At 47.8% G+C, this 17,913-nt stretch overlaps 1 protein-coding gene across 3 annotated transcripts in view; it reads right to left on the minus strand.

The window, feature by feature from the left end:
* The window catches only part of NAT10 (N-acetyltransferase 10), a 39,264-nt gene extending 24,782 nt beyond the window's left edge, over positions 1-14,482 (minus strand). The window contains exons 1-9 of one of the 3 annotated variants that reach the window (XM_027115053.1): positions 14,318-14,482; positions 12,271-12,393; positions 11,833-11,924; positions 9,521-9,692; positions 8,018-8,140; positions 6,306-6,367; positions 4,774-4,888; positions 4,568-4,675; positions 872-1,005 (exon numbers count right to left, since the gene is read on the minus strand). In XM_027115053.1, coding sequence (XP_026970854.1) covers positions 872-1,005; positions 4,568-4,675; positions 4,774-4,888; positions 6,306-6,367; positions 8,018-8,140; positions 9,521-9,692; positions 11,833-11,924; positions 12,271-12,378 — 914 coding nt within the window. In that variant the 5' untranslated portion in view covers positions 12,379-12,393; positions 14,318-14,482. Of the gene's footprint in view, positions 1-871; positions 1,006-4,567; positions 4,676-4,773; positions 4,889-6,305; positions 6,368-8,017; positions 8,141-8,561; positions 8,678-9,520; positions 9,693-11,832; positions 11,925-12,270; positions 12,394-14,317 lie in introns of those variants that run through there. The other 2 variants (XM_027115054.1, XM_027115055.1) reach the window with 2 other exon arrangements.
* Positions 14,483-17,913: the final 3,431 nt, after the last annotated feature.

Raw genomic sequence — 17,913 nt, forward strand, 5'->3', positions numbered from 1 at the left:
CCCCAGTCCTGCACCCTGGGACGGGAGAGGGCTTCACTCTCATCACTAGCTGTGCTGTGAGGGTTTCAAACCGTGAAGCCAAAGTGCTCAACTGTGCTCAGGCTAAGGCCACAGTTAACCTCTGAGGAATCCTTGTTCAGTGTAAAGGATGCTGATGGTGGCGGGGCTGAGTGGTACTGCCAGAGCAGCGAGAGAAACAAAGGACTAGGAGTCAGGAGCCGAGTTCAGCCCCAGCACTACCAGCACTGACTTGGGGGGGTCTTGGGTGAGTCACTGAAACTCCCTAAGCCTGGGTTTATCCATCTATGAAACGCTAACATTGTTAATTAGGAGCACCAAGGAAGAGAATGCATACGGGACGTGGCAAATTCTAGGTCCGTTATTTATGTCTGGGAAGCTGGAAGTACATGATCTCCTGGCAGTTGCAGAAGTCTTCCGCCCAGGACAAAAGAATGGAAAGGAACATCACACTCAAATGCAGCTCCTCAGGAGCAAACAAGATCTTCTACTGATCAGAATCATCAAAATGTCAAACTTGTACTTTTCTAAGTCAGCAAAGCGGGTCATATTCATGCTCATCTCCTGAGAGTTTTTAAGTTTCTTACCCCCATTTCTTTGCTCTTGTGTGTTTGTTCAACTCTAAATAGTGAGTTGGCCCTGGTGTATGTCTGTGTGTGCATGCACACATATATGTGCACCTTTGGGGGTTTGGGGGAAACAGCATTGCTCTTTCTAGACAGGAACCCAAGACCTAGAGAAATCACACAGGAGCCCGCTCAGACCCAGGAGCAGCTTCCCTGTCCCCTGACCCCCTACTCCTGCACACTGCTCCCTCAGAGCTCAGAGTGCCTAAAGATGGGGACCCCCTTACCCAAAAGCCACCGCCCCAGCAATAGCCAATCCCAGGGCTGCAGATTTTCCCCTTCCTCGGGCAGCTGTGAGCACAACAGTACTCCTCAGGGTCTTTTCCGAGATCCCCTCAATGAATTTCAAGACAGCTTTGGCCTGTGGAAAGAGAAACATATTAGGTGAGCTTTGAGAAAGGCCAAGGTCCAGTCATCTACCACCATCGCTGCGGAGAATTCAGGCCGATGCCTAGGCTAACTCGGGGGCGGAGGGGCTGCAGGGCAGTTCTTACTGGCCAGAAAGCAAGGCCCAACACCTGGACTCTCACTCCCTTAATCGTCCCCTCTGGGTCTCAAGGCTTTAAACACCAACTAGGTGCTGATAACCCCCAAGTTCATACCTCCATCCAGACCTCTTCCCCGCACACCAGACTCTTCTATACACGCAACTGCCCCTGCTCTGCCCTCCACCTGTACATCTAATAGACATCTCACATTGAACACCTAACATCCCCTCCAATCCTCCCCCACCTACGATCTTCCCCAGCTCAGCTAACTGTCCAATTGTTTAGGCCAAAAGTCTTCTCCATTTTCTCCCATACCTGATTCATCAGCAAATCCTGTCCATACTTCCTTCAAAACATAAAAATTCTACATTCCTCACCATCCTCCTCCTCCACCACTCTGGTCAAAGCCACCACCCTGTACCGCCGCCATTATTACAGGAGCCTCCTAATCAGTCCTGCTCCCACCTTCGTTCCCCTACAACCTAGACTCAACACAGCACAAGGCGATCCTGTTAAAATTAAGGCTGGCTTCCAGAAGCATAAGAATTCCTTCAATTGGATAAATAATTTGTGTATTTGTTTAAAAAGAAAAAGCATGATAACGGGGATTAAATAAATAAAGCCAGCCTGGGGATCCCTCTGACAGCTGTGCAGAGACCATAAGCATAAAACTCTCTGCTGGCCCCAATCGCTCCCAGAGTAAATGCCAAGCCCTCCCAGGGGCCTGCATGGCCTGCACGGTCTGACCTCCATCGTTTCCTCCTACCCTCACCCACTCGCTCTGCTTCAGCCCAGTCGGCCTCCTTGTGAGTCCCTGAGCGCACCAGGAGAACCGACCTGAGGCCTGTGTATCTGGTGACCCCTCCGCCGGGAGCACTCTCCCTGCAGAGAGCCACGTGGCTCGTTTTCTCAACTCCTTCAAGCCCACTCAAAGAGCAGCTGCTCACCAGGCCCTCTCTGACCACGAGACAGAGACCCGCAGCACCCCTCCCTCCTCCCGGCACTCCCCATCCCTCCTCGCTGCTCTTCATGTTTCCCCACCTACACAGCACCTTCTACTACAATATGTGGTTTGCTTATTTCCTTGATTCCCTGTCTTCCTCATCCCACCAGAATGTAAGCCCCATAAAGCAGGTGCGTCCCTCTTGTTTACTGCTGAGCCCCTGCCTAGAGGAGTGTCAGTGGCACTTAATGAGAAGAGGGACCATAACACTACTCAGGGGCCAGACTCTGCTCCCCACGGGGAATCTGCCCTGGGAACAGGCCACTGAGACTGGGAAGAAGGCCAGATTGTCCAGCCTGGCCTGTCTGGTCCTGAAGAAGCTGCCTTACATGACTGGGCATGGACACTCAGAAGATACCGATAAGACGCAGTCCCAGGCAGAAGGAAGGGAAGGAAGGGGAGGGGCTTCAGGAAGCCAGAGTCTCTCCAGATGGAAACACTCAGAGGGGATCCAGGTCCTACTCGCCTTAACTCGGCCTTGGCCGAACACTGTATTTTATCCTCTTGTTGTTTGCTTTAGAGTAGAAAAGTGAAGAACTCTGATAAAACATAAGTGGCAAAATCTACAAACATAATAAAAGGGTATGAAATCTGGACTAAAAATGCACTCTAAAGTAATATTCTAAAATGAAAAACCAATACAAAAAAGCAGAGTGGTTTATAAAAACAAACAAAATAACCAGTAATTATATGAAAACAGTGCCTGCTTCTCTCATAACTAAAGTAACAACAAATTGAAACAACGATCCTATGTTCCCATATCAGATTCGTAAAGATATACGAGTTTAACAGTACCCAGTGTTGGCAAAACTGCAGAGAAAAAGGCCTTTTCATACATGGTGCGGGTTCCATAACCTGGCATGACACCTGTTTTAATGCACACATACTCTACCCCAGCAATTCTCCTGTTAAATTATCCTAGAGACAGTGCCCACAAATGTATCTGTAAGAATGTCCTAATAGCATTACTTATAATAGCAAAAAAGCTGGAATCAAGCCAAATGTCTAATGGGGACCACCTTCCCTTTGCACACTTTAAAAATACCCATTTATATGCACAGAAAAAGATCCAAAAGGACACACAATAAACCGTTAACAGTAGCTGTCTCTGCAGAGCAGGACAGCCAAGGAGAAACACCACTTTCTATTTTTAATGCACACTTTCCTACTTACTGATTTTTTAAATTTTTTTGCCATGGGTCATTTATTTTCTTATAACAATACTACTGTATTATAGTTTCTCCCTCTTCTGCCCTTTCCCTATCCTCTCTCTCACTCCCTGTCTCTGGTGATAAAGTTACCAGGAAGTGGTTGAAAGCAACCCAGAGCCTGCAGCCGGGGCTGCAGAGAGAGCTGCGTGGTTGGTGATTCTACTTCCAGCATGGAAAGGGAATCCACCCTATTGGGTCTCAGCCCCAAGTGGGCGGCATCATTGCAGCTGTTTTCCATCATGAGGGAAAAGCGCAACGCTGAGAGAGGCCTGTGCTGCTTGGCTGGCTCAGGCTGGACCAGAACCCTGAACACACCCGACAGCTTGCAGGCCTCTGGGCCACATCCATTCAGCTCCCATCACCGCCCAGGAACCACCGGAGAAGCCAAGTTTACCAGCCCTGGCCACTTCAGGGAGCACAGAAATGCATCCTGGCAGCTCCCACCCAGCCTGCTGTCTGTACCTAGAGATCAGGTACACAGAGGATCCTCACCACACGGCCCTCATCAGCCCTCACACTGGAGCCTCCAGCTCTCCTCACTTAGGAACAAGGCATAAGCGAAAACCTTTACATCATCAAAACTTAATGAAAATGGGGGCTTCCCTGGTGGCGCAGTGGTTAAGAATCCACCTGCCAATGCAGGGGACACGGGTTCGAGTCCTGGTACGGGAAGACCCCTCATGCCGCGGAGCAATTAAGCCCATGTGCCACAACTCCTGAGCCTGCGCTCTAGAGCCCACGAGCTACAAGTACTGAAGCCCGCGAGCCTAGAGCCCTTGCTCCGCAGCAAGAGAAGCCACCGCAGTGAGAAGCCCACGCACCACAACGAAGAGTAGCCCCAGTTCGCCGCAACTAGAGAAAGCCCAAGCGCAACAGCGAAGACCCAATGCAGCCAAAAATAAATAAATTAAAAAAAAATAATGAAAATGAAAGGACACAGGTCTAGCACCCCGTGCCTGTGGCGTTCCTCCATAAATGTAACCCATCTCCCCCCGACCCCCAGCTCCCTGAACTGTTAACGTGGGGAAGGGGGAGCTAATCCTGGACCACTGTTGTGAACACATGCTGCTGCTGCACGCCTGAGTGTGAGCAACAGAAAAGGGACCTCGCCCTTGGAGGAGCCAAGCCTTGTTCTAACTTGGCGTCTGTCACTCTCCGCCTGCTGTCTCTCCCCTCCGTGCCGTGCAGACTGGGCTGGGGACGTTCCGAACGCACGCTCACCTGGTCTAGGGTCTTGCAGCACTCCACCAACACGCCCACAGGCTGGGTGTCCTGCAAGCTCTCCTTCAGCTCCTTCAGCTCCAGACCAGAAGGCCCAAGACTCTCCTCCTACCAGACAGGAGAGGAGGAGAAGCTTTGCCGCCACCCCGGGAGGGCCAGCACAGAAAACGCAGCCTGCCCCACGTTCCCGGCCCCCGGCAGCTCACCGGGGTCTGGGGAGGCAGGGCCTCAACGCTGGCGGCATGGGAGGAGATGGGCAGGATGTTGAGCTGGTCATCGATGGCGAGACACCTCTTACACGAGGCCAGAGAAAGAATAAACCTGAGGAACAAACCGCAGTCGTGAGGTGCTGAGGGCAGTGTCTGCACAACAAGGGAAGGGCTTTTCTCCAGGAAAATCATCTAGCCCCACGTCTCTAAGAAAGCTGGAGAAAGCCAACACCGTCATCTGGAGGGCAGTGCTGGATGATTCCCAGCCTCCTTTACGAGGCCCGAACATGCTTTATAGAGCAAACAAGCAAACGGGGAACTCCCTTAAGCGACTGATTACAAGGGCCCCTACTGTGCAGAAGCCCGCTGCTCCAGGGTGCCCCGGCCCTTCCCCCATCCTGCCAGGTTCACCCTTTAGCACTACGTGTCTCCTTGAATGGGGAACGCCAAAGCCACCCCACATGTGCTCACCAGCCACACAGGGAAACAAACGCATACACAAATGGACTGACCTTCTGCCACAAGGAGGAGAAAATAAAGGAAAGGGTGGAGGGGAAAGCTCCCTCTAGCACTATAATACAAACATTTTTGCGTGTAGCAAAACATGTGTTTGGCTATAAAATCCAAGCTTCTCCCACAACTGCAAGAAAAGGGCCTCCCGCACTACTTTCACAGGCTTCCCTTCCAGCCAGTAGCGCTGGGCGACCTCCAGGCCCACTCCTACTGAGCAGCTTCAGAGGCGATTGAAATTAGGTCGCACAGTTCACACAGGCCAGGATTCCTAAACCTCAGCACTACTGAGATTCTGGACCAGATAATTCTTTGTTGGAGGGGCTTTTCGGTGCCTTTTAAGCTGTTCAGCGGCACCCTTGGCCTCTACCGCCACCAGCCTCCCGCCCTCACCGCAGGTCACGACCATCAAAGCGTCTCCAGACACTGCCAAGTCTCCCCAGGGGCAAAACTGCTCCAGTTGAGATCCACTGACTTAGGACATGGCTTCTTTCTTCTTAAGGTGTTTCACATGTTGCTAACTGGCGTTCCCTAAAAAGGGGTCTGTGGTCAAATAAATTGGGGTCCCTGGTGCTGTGAGACTTTTCAGAGGCTAAAACAGGCTCACGTGAATCCTCAGAAAGGAAAAACCATATCAGCATTTCCCAGACGTACTGGACCAGAGAACCCCTTTGTCATAAGGTCCCTCTTAAACATCAGTGTTCTGTGAAACACATTTGGGAAAAGAGTGGTCCAGACAAATCACCCCTCTGACAGATGCGTAGGCTAAAAGCCAGAGCGGGAGAGAGACTTGGTAAGGGCCAGAAGCAAGATAGAATCCAGGCCCCAGCCTTCCACTCACTTTTATTGCTTCCAGTTAGCTGCACAACTACCGCTGCTATCGGGAATCTCACCATTTGGGGCTCCTGCACTATCTTCCCTGAGACAGAGCACAGCTTTCAGTTGGGTCCAAGGTGAAAATGTTCCTCCCACTGTGGCTCCCCACAGCTGAGGAAGTGAGAAACGTGCTCCAGACCCACCTCTCATTAAATCTTCCCACCACATCCTGATGGGCCTCCGTCCTGTATCTTGAATGCACGTCCTAAAAGAGACAACATCCATTAACAGAGGCACCCAAATCCCACTGAGGTTCAGCGTCCAAGTGTGAAGAAGTTCCAGCAAACAGCCCTGGGATAAAAGAGGCACCAGTGATGCTACTAGAAACAACATCTACTCCTACCTAACCTGCCATGCGAAACTGGCCGGATGCGATCTGCTGCAGCAAGACTCAGACACTAAATGCAATGTTTCTTACCACAACAAATGTCCCCTCACCTCACCTTTGACTGTTCCCACATTTTATCCAGCAGCACAAAACATATTCACTCGTTCAATAAAATGCACATGCCAACGCCAGACAAGCTGGGCACACACCGGTGTTTAGTAAAGCATGAAACCTATTCTCCTGAAGCTTACAGTCAAATAGTTGGACGGAGACAAACAAGTAAATAGATACAAATTTTGGCAAATGCTATGAATGAGAAACAGGGTGCAGGGGCAGCCAATGGGGGGGTGGGGAGGGGGAATACTTATATAGGGTAGAGAGGGAAGGCCCTCTGAGTTGGTAAGCAGGCAGCCAAGTAAGAGAGGGAGGAGGAACAAACAAAGTGACGTGGGCACAGACATTCGTTCACTCACAGATATTTCAGGAGGGCTTACTAAAGGCCAGGCACCCTTCCAGGATCAGGGAATATACCAGGGAGGAAAACAAAGTCCCTGCTCCCATAAAGTTTGGAGACTGGCACAGGAAGCCAGACAATAAACAAATAAATGTCTAACTTTAGGTGGCTGTACCATGCTTTGAAGCAAAATAAAACAGGTTGAGGAGTGACAGGCCAACCACATATGCTACACAGGGTGTGAGAGAGGCCGCACCGAGGAAGTGGTATCTTGGCAGGGACTGGAACGCAGCGAGGAAGTGAGCCAGCAGACACTCCGTGGAAACGGCGTGAAGGCCCTCAGGTGAGAGTCTGCTGAGGGGAGAGGGCGCACCTGAAGACCTCCGAGGAGGCCGGAGGGGCTGGGGCCGATGGGGCGACAGGAAGCAGGCACTGAGATCTGAAGGAAGTCCACTTCACCGGGCGGATGCAGCTCATGAAACCCTGAGGCCAAGCCTAACAGTTCCTGAGCAGCTGGCAATGTACATTGACTCCAAACCTGCGGCTCAACGCACCCATGTGGCAGAACCAGCTTTCATCCAGGGAAACCCTTCCAGCCACTCCCTCAGCTGGGGCAAAAAAAAATACCCCCCCACCCCCTGGAGTCAAAGTTTCTGCCAGTCCGGGAGCGGGATAGCAATTCTCCTCCACTACCCATTAGGGTGAGGGCAGGTGAGGACGTCTGTGCGTGGTCCCCTTTTTGTAGTACACAAATGTAAGCACTGGCGTGGCTCTCTGTGGGATACTGTTTTAGAAATTGAACTACACAACAGCTGCATCATGTCTGAATCTCACTGGTGTAGAATCTGCAAATGCCTGAGAGCAAAAGCAAAATTCACAGATTCCTAAGCACACCCAGGGCCACTGAGGCTTCTCTGCAGAAAATTCCTCATTAGCTCCAAAGAGCTCCCAGCCTAGAAATTATACTGACCGCTCACTGGAGTTGCTCAGTAGGAGTTCTTAAAAGAAAGCAGCAAAAACACAGATTGATTTGAACCACCACAATCAAGTTAAAGAAAAAAACAGACACTTACCATGGTCATCGTGTACAACTGCTTGAGTGAGTTCATGGTCCGTAGGAGGATAACCACCAGCCCACCACCTTCCACTGTCTCTACAGTCCTGGCCAGCAAGTTTGGAGTCAAAGCTTCAAAATCCTGGAAAAAGGAAACCTTAGAACTGGCTGCAAAGAGCACCCACTGGGAAGCTTAACGAGGGGCCAGGCGATAAGGTACAAGGAGGGCTTCAGAGTACAAACTCAACACCATACCCCGTACCTGACTCACCAGGACACACACACACACACACACACACACGCACACACACACAGTCCCTTACTCAGGGGACCACAGAAGAGAGCCCAGCCCTGGAGAAGAAGTATACCCGGTTTTACATGTCAAAGTGTTTCCCGTAATCCCTCATAAAATCTTATTTGGAAAGAAGTCCTCCAATCCACACTGATTCACACTTGAATTTCAGAAATACCTCACACTCATTTTCTGCTCTGTTCATAGATGGAAACTGTCTGACAAAACTCAACTGCACCACATGGGGGAGCCGCTGCCACCATCACTTCACCTGGTAACTAGTGAGCAGAAGCAGCTCCCTACCAGTCAGCGATGGGGTGAGAACAGGCAAAACGCTCTTTTCAGCCTCCAAGGTGGGTTGTAAGCCAGCAGTGTATGGACAGCCCACTGGAATGCGGAAAGGAAAAACTAGAACTCCTATTCAAAATTTCCCACCTCATTTCTTAATTTATATTTTAAAACGTATGTTTTACGATGCACGCAATCATAGTAGTGCATGCATATAATAAATACATATCAAACTGTGGGAACCTGTGCTTAAATGTGAGGATTTGTGCTTAAATGTTTTCTTTGGTGCGTGGGGCTGGGGCAGGGGGAGGGGGCGGGCGGCGGATGGAGTCACAGGTGCCAAAGAATCAAAGAACAAAACAAAGACCACCAGAGCTCAAAACAAAGAAAAATGTGAAACTTAATCTATCAACTTGCCAGGCAAGAGAAAATATATACCAGTGAAGAAACTCACCAGCTGCTTCTCTGAGGGGAGAAAGCGAGGAGACTTTAAGGATGAGAAGGGCAATGATAGGGGTGGTTATTCGGTCAAGCACTCTGGATAGGACGTCCGAGTACTCGGGTCCGTCCCTAGTTAGCTAAAACAAGTCCCACTGCTCTCTGGTCACAAAAGTCTTCAGTTAGTTCTAATAGGGATCTGGGGTGCTAGGGTCACTCAAAGTTCAGTGCTTTACCAAGCTGGTTAGACCCAGTTGTGATGGAGCGTCACTGCCAGTTTGGTTATCCCTAGACAAGTGCTGTTTTGGTAGAAAATGCTCTTTTAATGTTGGTGAGTTATCCAGTTCCTGTGGAAAGTGGCCAAGTCCTCCACAGATGAAGCTTTGGGGCAGGGAGTACACGTGACTCCTCTCCGCTCTGTACACCTGTCCTTGTGGGTGACCAAGCAGCCCAGGCACTCCCTAGCACTCTGACTCCAGTCACAGGCTGGGGCAAGTCACCTACCTGGAGAACACACATGCCAAACGTATTGCCCAGGATCTTGTGGGTCTCATTGTAGTAGCAGTAGCGAATGTTTGTGGCAGCTACGAAGAGTTCAAAGGGGTCATCTTGCTTTATGTTCAGCGTCCCGCTCTTTATTTTTTTCTGCAGCTGTCGCATTCTTTTCTTCCGATGACTGCAATCACCCCCCATCCCATGAAAGCCAGTTAACCAGAGAGGCTAGAGTTGGGAGCAGGGGATAGGCTCAACGATCACCCACTTAGACCTTCAGAGCTAGAAGGGAACTTGGAAATCATAATGCTCATCCCCTCACTCTAAAGCTGAAGGAAATGAAAGAGGCATTAGAGCAGATGGGCTTCGGAGGGAGACAGTGTAAGTCTGTGTGAGAACCCTGCCATTTTGATACTTCACTTTACAAAAAGGGTAATGGGAGTCCCTAAACCTCACATTCAGCCAAAGCTTGAAAGCAAACCTTAGTGGCCTCATTACCTCAGTCTCAAGCCAATGCTTCAACCACACAGCACTGCTTCCCAGAGAACCTGGGAGGGGCACTGTGATGGCGGGTTACTTTATTCATTTTTCCTAAATGAATTCATCCACTTCCTTCCCAGATGGTGGGATCAAGTCCTCAAGGGCAGCTCTAATCTAAGACAATACTGATAGAGGATATAAGGGTTGGAACGGAATCTGGACGTCTCCCAGAAATCCCTGAACTTTTCTTTTGTCTTAAAAAACTCTGAATACCTAACTGTCAATTAACTGTTAGAGAAAAGAGAGAACGAGAAAACTCCAGAATCAAGGGTTACAGCAAACCAAAATTTTATCATAGTTCTCTAACTGAATAGTAGAGCCAAGGCCTTCCCCCTGGGGCTCCACTTCCTCAGCCCATGACTTAGCATCAGCCTTAATCTAATGCTCAAGACAGGGGCAGGAGAGCTATAAGAGGCACAGAAGAGATTTTTAAAAGTGAAAGCAGGTGGGTTAAGTTTGAAAGGCAAATCTGCCCAAAACACTGTAAACTGCCCAATTTCGCAGGGGGTTTCCCCACAGCAGAGTCCGCCCCAGAGACACATATACTGGGGGATAAAGGAGGGAGAAGAGGCCCAAGGACAGAACCACACAGGTGAGCTGGATTTAGGGAAGGAGATGAGCTCAGGGAGAGAGAAGAACTCAGGAAGGTAGTCTGAGTGTCACAGAAGCAAAGAAAGGAGAGCATTTCCGAGGTGACTTTATAATGGTTTATCTGCCAAGGAACAGCACCCCCACACCCCAAACTCCTCCACACACACAGTCATAGGCAGAACTGCCAGGTTTCTAGTAGGTGACCCACCCCACCTCCTCTGGCCCAGGGCTGGATGTCTTTCCAAAAGAATTTGGGAGAAAGACTGATTTCTGTGTCGTTGGACCCAAACCACGTAAAACTCAAGTGGTGTTTCTGCGATGGGCACCATAGAAGGCAGAAAGCTGCCCTGAAGTGGGAAAAGAACAGAGCAGACACGCAGAGATGAGAGACTGAGCAAGGACCAGAGCGTCAGCACTGCGGCTCTACACCACCCCCGCGGAAGAGCTGAAATCTCATCCCCGTAGGCTTCAGGAGCTAGCCCGTATACTGCCGACCCTTGAGAAACCTGGGGGTTAACTTGCGTCTAACTTAAGAGTCGGCCCCTCCGCAACCGCAGCTCCTCCACATCACAGGATTCAACCAACCACGGACCACGCGGTACTGTAGTATTTACTACTGAAAAACATCCGTGTGTAAGTGGAGCCCTGCAGTTCTAATCCACATTGTTCAAGGGTCAACTGTACTTCAACAAATTCCCCTTGTGCCTAAGTGTGTTTGTGTTGGAGGTCTGCTCTTTACTATATAAGAAGTCTTAAGTCCACAACTTCAAAAAATAAGAACAGCAAATTGTCAAAAACAGCAGTGAACTACTAGAGGAAGAGCTCTGAAAAAAAGGAGAAAGGGGGAAACGTTGTTGCATTAGGCATCAGGTCGTTGGTAACTTCCAAGAGCAACTGAAGGAACCTGCATTATTAGAGGGGCTTGATCAGCTGAGAAAACGAAGAAGAAAACTCGTGTGCAGAAAGCAAGGAATTGGGCTGGGGACTGAAAAGAGCACGAAAAGGATCTGAAATTTATTGTCAGGAATGAAGAAAGGGCATCAGCTCTATTATTTTTCTCTACTAGAAGTGTCCTCAGAGATAGCACCTTCATTAAGAATCCCTGAAAAACCACGTCAAAGAATCATTTCCTAGCATTTAACTAACAAGCAGGGATGGGAAGTGGGATGGGACGCTCAAAGGGCACGGCTTACCTGCTAAACCCCAGCTCTTTCTTATAACACCACAGCACAGAAGGCCGAGCCTTCACAGTTGCTCTGGACAACATGTGATGGAGTATGACCACCTGCCAAAGAAAAAAGCCATAGCATCTCAGGACCAAAAGAGACCTCCGGGACAGCCAGGCCCGAGACCACAAGGCAAGCAGTGCCCAGGTGGGGACTAGAAGCCAGCGCACATACACTTACCCTTGCACTCAGTCCACCACACCACATATCAAAAGCTGTTAACCTGTCTGTTAATAATTCTAAATACTGAGTATTTATCACTTCCAATAAGTAAAAGAATGTTCCCACTAGGCATTTCACTTAAAGAAAACCAGTCATTATGTGTGAAACCCCAGAGTATCTGTAACATGCTGACTCTTTGGGACAGGATACAAAGTAAGTCAGGGAGCATTTACCAGGTCTTACCTGATCCTTTCCTCGATCTCCGACCACAACAAAGAGAGACCTCTGCCGCTCAGCTATCCCATTCTCAATGAGAATCCGGATTCGGTTATCCACTTTCTTCCGATGCATGGTGAAAAACTATCACTAAAACAGAAGGAAAAGACACAACTGGACATGAACATCCAGGTTCTGCGTGAGGAACATTAGCTGGCCGCCTCCTGTGGGGCTGGGAGGCTGAGCTAAGGCACACTTATAAGTATCATCTTATTGAACCCTCAAACAGCTCCCTAGGGAAGACATCGGCCTCATTTTTTAAATTACGAAACTTAGGCTTGAAAGGTGAAGAAAATGTTCCCTTGGCATGGGAAGTCAACAGGGAAGCTTTAATTCACCCCCCTATGGAGGAGTTTTTCAAAAATCGGAAACAATGTTCAAAAAAAGAATGATTAAAATGTATGATATATCTATGGGAAAATAAAGTGGTTTTCAAAAAAATTTGTTCAAAATCATTTTCATATGTTATCTAAAGATATGGATACAGATACTTATTAGAGGATAACATGGCAGGATATGCATGTACATAATATATATATAGAAAAAAAAACTGGAGGAAAACACCAAAATGTAAAGTAGTTATTTATGGATGGTGAGATAACAGATGATTCTTATTTTGTTCTTTTGTTGTTTTGGAGTTTTGTGGGATTTTTTTTAATTCACATATATTACTAACAAAGTCAGGAAAAGAAATCAATTGACTATTACTATGATGGAACGTGGCCATCTGTTTCCTCAAAGGAGGGAAAACTATACTGAAGCCTGTACAGAGAGATTTCAAAAGTTATTGTGATTACGTATGATAGAACATTGCATCATTATAATAAATACACCAAAGAAACATCAAAAATATCAATTATGCTTCTACAATGTAAAAGTAAAAATAACATGTTACTTAGAAGCTCCAGTGCTTGCTGCATTCTAATTCTACACCTAAAGCTCATTAACTGAAACTTAACCCTGCCTTAATTGTCTTTCTAACCTCTCAATCCAAACATAGATTTTAGCAGTTCGATCTTACTGTAAAACACTACGTCATAATCAATAGCTCCTATTTTATAAAGAAAAGACCAAGTATAAATACTCAAGTACGCCAAGGAAGAAAAGTGACGGAGACAGGATTCACATGCAGGCCTCCCCTGATTCCAAAGCCTGAACCCTTTCCAGTTCACCAACCTGACCAGCTTGTCAGCTGAGTTGCGGGCCACACAAAGACCCCACAACCAATCAACAACTAATTATTGCTTTTTGTTCTAGTTACTGTGGGAGCCCCAGAAGTAGTACCAGATAAAGCCTTGACTTCGAGGAGCTTTCATTTTCCTTAAAGAAAATATTTAAGAGAAAGAAATGAGGGATAATCTGTCTAAAGACAGACAAATTAGATGTAAAACTAATTGCTACAGTGGTCTGATGAAAGTCTGAGATTACTGTGGGCTGGAGTTGCCATGGAAGGCTTAATGGATGAGGAGGGCCTTGAAAGAAGAGAAAGGATTATTTTTCATTCATCTATTAGTCTAATAAATATACATAGCATCTATGTGCCAGGCACCACTCCAGGTGCACTGGCAAACAAAACAAAGTCCTGAATGTGCCTGCACAATACGGAGTATAAACGAATGAGCAGAGTGAAGTAGCTAAGAGCGTGGGAGGATCTAGATGAAATCAGACTGCCTCAGTTCAGTGCCAGGTGCTGCAATCAGGAACTGTGGGCAAGCTCCGCAGAAAGCAAACGTGTTGTCACCCACCCACTCACCCCACCCCACCCCCAGAGCCCCTAGAGGATGGAGATCAAGCCACGCAACCCGCCAGAGCTCTCGAGAAGCACTCCCGAGAGTGGCCGCCTACTGGGGAAGAGGGTCCTGTTATCTAGGAGCGCCCGGGTGGGGCGGCAGTCGGCATGGGCCGGGCATCAGCACGGATGCAGAGCCTTCGTCCTGGAGCCAGTCTCCTCCGGGCCCAAGAAGGACACGGACACCGACCTCGGCACCCATCCCCAGCCATCCCGTGATGGTACCTGCGCCCAGAGCCGGGCGGACTCCAGCCAGGAGCGAAGAGGAAGCACGTGGGGGGTCACCGAACTTCTGCGGGAGAAGCGGGCGCAACGGGCTGCCCCTAGCGGATGCCTGGTCGCCGACTCTCACAGTTTGCCTCCCTCGGCAACGCGCGTCCAGCTCAGGCGCCCGTAGGCGGTGCGTGCGCTGGCGAACTAACTGAGCGGAGACAGCGAGCGAGAGGGGACCTTTTCCACCCCTGTCCCTGCGTGATGACGTCATGGACCCGGGAGGCGGGGCTGCAGCAACTGCGGCTGCGCGGTTTAGTCTCTGCCCGCCGTAGCTGTGGTGCGCGTTGTAAGTTGCCTCTTCGTATCAAAATTAAGAAACCGTGACTACGGAGGGCAGAGTAAGCAGATGCCCGCACCCGCAGGGCCTGTCAGTGCGCTGGGGCCAGCTCGGGTGCCCAGACAGGTCCGGGGCAGCACACGGTAAGTGGTCTGGGGTTTTCAGTGTTAGCCTGGTTATGCGAGATGACTGGCTCCGGGGATCTGTGTGTAATGTTGACAGTCCTCTTACTTTAACTATTTTAATGTGATAAGATGGGGAAACTCGATCAGCAGAGCTGTCATTCAGCTCACTTGACCCTCCCCATCCTCAGTAATGACCTTGTAGACCTCTCTGGCATTCCATAGATTTTCTACCCACCATTGCTGCTCCTGTACTTTGGCAGGCTGCCTTTAGGCCTCTATCTGGCTGTCAAATGCTGTTGTTCTGAAAACCAGCTCTGAGGCTCTGCTTTCGTTACTTCCCCTCCCCCCCCCCACTCTCGGACGAACTCGGTCAAGCGGTTGACTTGAAGGGCCACCTATGTAGTTATGGTTTTTTTGGCCAGATCGTTGAATTTAACAAATCCAACTGCTTGCTCAACATTTCTCGATGCCTCGGAAAGTTGAAGCCGAATTCATTTGCCTTTCTTCCTTAAACTCCTTCCTCAAAGCAGAATGTAATTCTCTACCTCCAAATCTAATGTAATCAGCAGCACCGCCCATCGTATTTTTTTGTAATTCCCTCAACAAAATGTCAATATGCTAGACACAAGAGATAGTGACCAAAACAGTCCTATCTCCTGTGAAACTTACAGTCTAGGTAAGAAAAAAGTGTTAAGAAAAAAGTATCCAGTGAGTAAAAAATAAGGCACTGCTTTAGAGGTGGACTTGGAAGGACTCTGAAGTGGTGACTTGGAGTAAGACCTGAATTTAGAAAGAATGAGCCTTAAGAACAATGGAGTGAAAAGCTTTCCCATGCATTAAGTGTAACACATGAAGACTCCAAGATGGAAAAGGTCTCAGCAAAGCAGCCAGTGTGACCAGAGTACAGTGAGCAAAGGGAAAAATGGTAGGAAACTAGACCAGATAATTGAAGGGCACATGGACCACAGATTTGAATTCTACGTGTGATGGGAAACCACTGGGGTCTGAGTAACAGGGAAGTGACAAAATCTGATTTGCCCTTTTAAAAGGCTCAATCTGGCTGCTATGCAAAAAACTATACTACAGGAGAGCAAGAGTAGAAACACAGAGAACCGTTATAAGCTACTGTAGCTACCTGTTCTGATGTGGTGGTCACAAAGTGCTAGTAGACTCAGGATATATTTTCAAGGTAGAACCACATGTAGATTTGCTTAAGGACTATAGATACAAGGTATGAAAGGGAATCAAAGATACGAGCAACTGGATGTAGGTTCATCAAGAAATCAATTTCGAATACTCGACATTCAAAGCAAGATATTAAAGTAGGAGTTTGTTTTGGGGAGTTTGGGACCTAGAACTACTTGGGTGACTAAAATGCTGATTGTAGTCAAAGTCCTGGGATTGGATAAGATCAGCTAGGGAAGCATGTTAGCTAGGGATGAAGTCTGCAACCAAGGCCTGGAGAACTCAGCAAAGGATACTGAGCAGTGGCCAGTTAGATAGGAAATATGTAGAATCCCATTTACTACCACCCTCCACTTTATGTTGTAACCGTTTCTTACATGGGCTACTCCAATAGCCATCTCTTGCACCATATTATTTTGTTCTCAACACTGCACTGTTTTGGGGGGGGGGGTGGTTTTGTTGTTGCGTTGTTTTTGCTGCTCCACGAGGCTTGCAAGGTCTTAGTTCCCCAACCAGGGACTGAACCCGGGCCCACAGCAGTGAAAGCACAGAGTCCTAACCACTGGACCACAGTGGAATTCCATGCACTGAATGTTCTTAAATGGCAATTTTATTAGGTGACCCACCATCCTCTCCCCCCCAACCCCACCCCCTATACACACAGCTTAGAAATCTTGTTTCCAACTGTTAGAGACAAAACTTAACATGGAATAGAACTTACAAAGCTATTCTTAGTAGCCCTTACTGTTGCTTCAGCTTCCTTCTAGCTCTACTAAATCTGTACTCTTTTCACTTGAGCGAGAGAGCCTTTCTCAGTCACTGGAGACTGGACTTGGGACATGTGGTTCTCTCCCCTTCTTTACTAGTTTACTACTCCTCATCCTTCAAGTCTTAATTACTCCTCTCAAAAAAGTCTTTCCTGATCATTTTAACTGGGTCCTATCCTATCATGGCCTTAATATCTATCATCAACCATATTGCTCCATAATGGCTTTTGCCATACCTCAGTGACATCACGTCAATATCTTTGATCAAACTGTTCAATGAAAGCAGGAACCACAGTGATTCTGTCACCACTGAATGCTTAGTGCTTGGAATGGTGGCCTGGCAAAGAGTACCCATATTTACTGAATGAAGCGTTAGTTTACTGACTTAATACAGTGGCTCCCTAATAAACACACCGTACTTAAAGAAAACCAATATTAGAAGTTAAGAACACAACACTAAAAATTGTCTTTACTAAATCAGGTGGTCTTTCACTACTTACAAACTTAAGGAGCCAGTCTTCTGCATGGGACTGGATTAGGCTTCAGAACAGCTGTTAAAGTAAGGTACTGAAATCCCAATTGAGAAGAATGTAGTAGTCTAACAAGTAAGTAAGGCAAGGCTACCAGAGATTTAAATTTTTTCCTCTCCTCTCACAAGTAGCACTTCTTCACTTACAGCTTTGCTTGATGTTATAAACAACTAAAGCAAACTTCACTCAAGGACAATAAGGTATCAGGTTTTAATATAATTTAATCTAATGTAATTTAAAACATTCACTAGTCTTTACCAGTAGTTTTGTAGAATTCAAAATGGGAAAGGGTATAGAGATGAGGCTTAACAAATTACTTTAATATTCCTGAGGGGTCTCCCTCCCCATTAACTCTTTTAGAAGGGATAAGCTCAAGGGCAATACTGATTCTTTTGATATAACTTATAGTCAATAAAACTTCAGAGTTCTTAATAAGAACTCAACTGGGATGGGGATTCAGAAGCTTAAAGATGAACTGAAGGGTTTTAACTCTGTGCTTACCTGTATCCCATTTCCCCTAATAAGATATATTACTGAAAATATAATGAACAATACAAATTTCCTAAGACACTTAGGCTGACTACTCAACTACCTTCTACATTTTATGAACTGCTTGTCGACAGAACATCTCAGTGCATGAGCCTTCTGAGAATAAACACACATT

This window comes from Aethalodelphis obliquidens, unplaced genomic scaffold, assembly GCF_003676395.1.
Source record: "Aethalodelphis obliquidens isolate GAN/ISIS:26980383/991018 unplaced genomic scaffold, ASM367639v1 scaffold14, whole genome shotgun sequence".
Classification (NCBI taxonomy): domain Eukaryota; kingdom Metazoa; phylum Chordata; class Mammalia; order Artiodactyla; family Delphinidae; genus Aethalodelphis; species Aethalodelphis obliquidens.